Source organism: Penaeus vannamei, chromosome 25 (assembly GCF_042767895.1).
Source record: "Penaeus vannamei isolate JL-2024 chromosome 25, ASM4276789v1, whole genome shotgun sequence".
NCBI classification, from domain to species: Eukaryota; Metazoa; Arthropoda; class Malacostraca; order Decapoda; family Penaeidae; genus Penaeus; species Penaeus vannamei.
In genome coordinates this window covers 11,833,450-11,835,949 of record NC_091573.1, presented here as the reverse complement: position 1 = coordinate 11,835,949, position 2,500 = coordinate 11,833,450, and the positions used below count along the sequence as shown (strand labels likewise).

At 43.1% G+C, this 2,500-nt stretch overlaps 1 protein-coding gene across 1 annotated transcript in view; it reads right to left on the bottom strand.

Annotated features, from left to right (window-relative positions):
- LOC113814304 (A disintegrin and metalloproteinase with thrombospondin motifs like) overlaps window positions 1-2,500 on the bottom strand; it is a gene marked incomplete in the record, with an annotated part of 254,087 nt that overhangs the window by 44,961 nt on the left and 206,626 nt on the right. The window contains 1 exon segment of the mRNA XM_070138901.1: window positions 2,459-2,500. This exon segment is cut by the window's right edge and continues 22 nt beyond it. Coding sequence (XP_069995002.1) covers window positions 2,459-2,500 — 42 coding nt within the window.

Sequence of the window (2,500 nt, the reverse complement as noted above, 5' to 3'; positions counted from 1 at the left end):
AGAGAGAGAGAGAGAGAGAGAGAGAGAGAGAGAGAGAGAGAGAGAGAGAGAGAGAGAGAGAGAGAGAGAGAGAGAGAGAGGGAGGGAGGGAGGGAGGAGAGAGAGAGACAACTGAGAAGTGAGAGGTGAACAGAAAGGAGGATAAAAAGCCGGAAAAGAAAGAAAAAAACAAATATAGGAGACAGAACAGGATAAGCAGAAAAAAACATACACACACACGAAGGAACAAATTACCGAACGAACAACAACAGAAAAAAAAAACAGAAAAACAAGCATCGAAACGAGACGAGACAAGACAAAAGAAAATAAATAAAAACGGGAGGAAGGAAGACGATACGAGAAAGGGAGAAGCGAAGAAGGGAGAGGCGCAAGGGAGAGGGTAACGCCACTCGCCCGGACCAAACTTATCATTAGGCGCCCAGGGGGAATTCTGATCAGCAAGGGGAGAGAGAGGAGGGCGACTTACCCCTCTCGGCCACGCGAAGCCCATTCATTGGGGTCTGCTCGGGGGAGGGAGGGGGGGAGGAGTGGGAGAGGATAGTGCAGAGGGAGAGGATAGTGGAGTTGGAGGGGGAGAGGGAGAGGATAGTGGAGTTGGAGGGAGATTGGAGAAGGAGAGGGAGGGGGAGGGGTGGAGAAGGAGAGGGAGGGGAGGGGTGGAGAAGGAGAAGGAAAGGGGAGGGAGAGGGAAAGGTGAAGACAAAAAAGGAGAGGATAAGGAGGTAGGAAATTGGTGAAGGTGAAAGAGGTAAGAAGATGAAGGGAGAAGGAGAGGTAGATGTTGGAGAAAACGGAGATGGAGAGGGAAAGGGGATGTTAGGAAAATAAAGAGAGAAGGGCGTAGATGGGAAAGAGATCGAGAAAGGAAAGGAATTAAAGAAAAAGAAGGAGAAGGGCGAGGGTGGAACGATAATATAAAGAGAGAGGGAAAAAGGAGCGATATTTAGAGGAAGAGAGTGGGGAAAGAGAATGGAATTAAGGAAGGGAGAGAGAAAAGGAAAAAAAACTAGTGAAACAAGGGAGAGACAAGAAAGAACAGACATGCCGAGAGAATGATTGGTTTATATAAATCGAACAATTGATAGTTGTCTCAATGGCTATAAAAACAGTGTGTGTGTGTGTGTGTGTGTGTGTGTGTGTGTGTGTGTGTGTGTGTGTGTGTGTGTGTGTGTGTGTGTGTGTGTGTGTGTGTGTGTGTGTGTTTCAGACATTCCGCGTCTCTGATGGGAATCTTAATCCACACCCTATCATAACTTAAAATAATAAAATATACAAACCCAAGCATGAAAAAAACGTTTAAAATTTTCCAACAAGACGAAGAATAAAGAAAAAAAAACTCTCGTAATACAAGCGTAAAACTAACCACAAGAATATTAACTACAGAACCCACCCACCCCAAGCCGCGCCACACCTACACCCAGAGATTCATCAACATTCAATCATTGTCGGAAAGTTCTTCTCGTGGCCATAAAGAACATTTGAAAAGGGAGGGTGATAAAGAGGCGGGAGGAGAGAGAGGAGAGGAGGAGGGAAATCAACGCTTGAGGAAGGGTTAAAGATGGAGGATATGTTTTCTCTTTTTGTGTCATCGAATGAAAACGGGGAAGTTGATAATTGGCATTTTGGTGTGTGTGTGTGTGTGTGTGTGTGTGTGTGTGTGTGTGTGTGTGTGTGTGTGTGTGTGTGTGTTCAAAGTGCATGTACATCCCCACATTTTGATCGATGCCTGAATTTACTTGCGTCTCCCCTAAACGTTACAGGTAAATTTAGCTAAGTTTCCCCTCGCGGAAGAGAACGGGAATCCCCAACAACCGAAAGAAAACGTGAGAGCCTTTCCCCACACAGACAAGCTCCAAGATGCAACGGGTTTGTGCTCGGTCCCTGATGGCACTAATTGCATAGAAAGCTTAATAAAACAGGGGAAAATAAACACTAACAATCACGCCATCTACGCGGAGGTGAATTACCACCAAGGACACAGTCTGACCTCCGGGACAGTTAGTTAGACACGGTGGGTGAAGCCGGGCGGAGAGGGGGACAATGCCTCCTTTTTCTCTCTCAATATGAGGATGACAGATGGCAGAAGAAATGAAAAAAACAGTTTCCTTTACTTATCAAATCTTAAGAAATAAAAAATATATATATGGCGAACCTTGAGAAATGAATAAACAAACTATAACTTACCTACGAGATGAATTTAAATGAAAGAAGAGATGACAAATGACAGAAAAAAAAACAGTTTCCTTTACTCATCAAATCTCAAGAAATATAATTAAAAGAAACACGTGACGAACCTTCAAAAAATAAAGAAAGAAACCATAACTGACTTACAATACGAATCTAAAACAAAAAAGGAAATGAAGGAAGCTAAAAATGTAAACACATATGATGAACCTTGAAAAATAAAGAAAGAAATCATAACTGACTTACAAGACGAATTTAAATAAAGATAACTTACCTTGATCTGATGATTCCACGTGGAATATTCTTTGGAGATCCT